This window comes from Egretta garzetta, unplaced genomic scaffold (assembly GCF_000687185.1).
Source record: "Egretta garzetta isolate BGI_Z169 unplaced genomic scaffold, ASM68718v1 scaffold287, whole genome shotgun sequence".
NCBI lineage: Eukaryota > Metazoa > Chordata > Aves > Pelecaniformes > Ardeidae > Egretta > Egretta garzetta.
Window position 1 is genome coordinate 2,129,603 of NW_009260435.1, and position 2,272 is coordinate 2,131,874.

General features: G+C 56.4%; 1 protein-coding gene across 1 annotated transcript in view; it reads right to left on the minus strand.

Annotated features, from left to right (window-relative positions):
* Positions 1-1,424, minus strand: part of STRA6 (signaling receptor and transporter of retinol STRA6) — an 11,276-nt gene extending 9,852 nt beyond the window's left edge. The window contains exon 1 of the mRNA XM_009643905.1: positions 1,300-1,424. Coding sequence (XP_009642200.1) covers positions 1,300-1,424 — 125 coding nt within the window. The remainder of the gene's footprint in view (positions 1-1,299) is intronic.
* Positions 1,425-2,272: the final 848 nt, after the last annotated feature.

Here is a 2,272-nt window from a genome sequence, read left to right on the forward strand (position 1 = left end):
CCTGCTGTCCAAAAATACCCAGGCTCTGGAAATCCAGGGCACCCACCTGCAAAACTGAGCATACAGGGATACCTTTTTGGTATCACCAGGGCCTCAGCACCTAAATCCAGAGCAACCAGGAGTCATCAGAGGCGCTGCCTCCATCCCTTTGCTGACCATGGCTTGCCGCAAAGGAGGACACCCAGAAAATATCCCAAAGGTTTCTAGCAGAGGTGTGAGTCATGCAGGTGGGGCTTTGCCTGGGGAAACAGGGCTAGGCAAGGAGATTTCAAAGGGTGTTTCACAACGCAGAAGATTAAGGATGAGGAGGAACCCTTTGGGCCGGTCACCGCTGGGATCTCCTCCTGCTTGCTCTCAGGATTAGGTATCAGTCAACTGAGCAGCGTAAAACCCACCCGCAGAGGACTAAGTCAACAGAGGGACAATAGATGGGCCTTGGGATGCCCAGCTCCAAGCCTCATAGAACACCTTGGATAAATTGCCCTGCTGCTCTGTGCCTCAGTTTCCCCTCCCTATAGCACTTCTCTGGTCCTTGGGAAGTGCTGGGTCCTTGCTGCAAGGTTGGGCCCTGGGGTCCAGTCCCCGGGACAAACACAGCACTGCTCTTGGGAGTTTGATCAGTTAAAGAGTGGATCATCACGGATGGAGAGGGAATAGGCTTTACAAGAGCTACTGATAGAGCAATTTGGGGGGGGAAGGAAGACATCCATGCAAGCCCAGGGATGCTCAGCCCTATTTTGCAGGTAGCAAACCTGTTCAGGGTTGCCATGCCGTGCAGGGACCCAGGTGAGCATCCCAGCCCTGCCTCCCTGCCAGCAGATCGGGGTGCGCTGCCAGCTCTCTTCGCCCCTAGGCAAAAAGGGATGAAGGCAGGGGACCGATTTGCAAGACTGTGTTGTGAGGATGTCTTCAAACGCAGAAGCATGGAGCCAGAGCAGCCCTCTCGAGGCCAGCAAAGGCTTTGAGGGCTTCAGAAGGGTCAGGGCAGCAGGTTAACACCATGCACTTGCTTTTGCATTTTGGGGAAGGCTAAGCAAAAGGGAGCATAACTAGCAGATGTGCCCTCTGCAGGGTTTACCCCAGCTCTTGTCAGAAGCACCCAAAGGAAATGAATTATTTTTAGGGGGCCAAACCAAGTCTTTTTAATCACCTCCTGCTCCCCTGGGAATAAATCCCAGCTCCACTGCTGTGGGGATGTTGCTCTACTGAAAGGGGATAGAGCAGCAAGGCAGCAGGCTGGCAGCTCCCCAGCAGGGACAAGGGGACACGTGGCACCCACCAGTGGGGCTAGACACTTACTCATCCTGTGGCATAGCCGGCTCCATGGTTTCGTAGATGTACCAGTCCGAAATGAGGTCATCTGTGCCAGCGAAGCCGTCGCCCAGCAGAGCATCGTGCATCCCACCAGAGCCGTTGGCTGCCATGGCTGGCTCCTTCCTCCCTCTGCGGACTGGAGAGAGATGGTGAGAGGCAGCTGCAGGCAAGAAGCAACCAGGTTTTCCCAAGGTGGGTCCTCCTGGGCTCTTGGAAATGCAGGGATCGAGGCGCTGAGCCAAGATGTTTTATCCTCTCCGGTCACTCCCGCAGCTGGGGGGACCGGGAGCTTTCAAAATCCAGCTTGTGCCTCCAAGAATCCAGCTTTTATCTGGACTCAGAGGGAGGGAGAAGGGATGACACCCCCCCCCGCCTCACAGCTCGAGCGCTCAGGGCACACCTACTCATCCCCCAGCCGCTCCCTGCCTGCCGCGGGATGCTGATAGACTCGGAGCCTTTGTTTGGGTTGTTTAACAGCTTTTACGCCAACTACTCGAAAACCAGCGCAAGGGTCAAGTCTCGAGCTCCGCTGCACAGGCTGGCTGGCAAAGCAGGGACGAGACCTTCCCACGGCTGGGGAGCCCAGGACTAGTGTCTCCAGTGTCCTGTGCCACCAGACACCCCACGCAGCATCCAGCCTCCCCCAGGCCCCGGGAGGAAACCTCAGCCCTCTCCCTCCATAGCAATAAAAAGGAAGAAGGATTTGTCGCGGTGCCAGACCCAGCAGGCTCTCGTTTCTCCTTCTCCCCATTACTTTTTGATGACTTTGGCCCAGACAGCCCCACACCCTCCGCTGCTGTCCCAGAGCTACATCGCACAACCTGCCTCATCTACCATCGCTATTGGAAAGACAGTGCCCAAGGTGTCACCAAACCCCCAGGACTGCTCGGTGGCTCCAAGGGGATGGGTAGGAGATGGATGGCTGAGCCGGCAGCTTTGCTCCAGGCTGCTGTTTGTA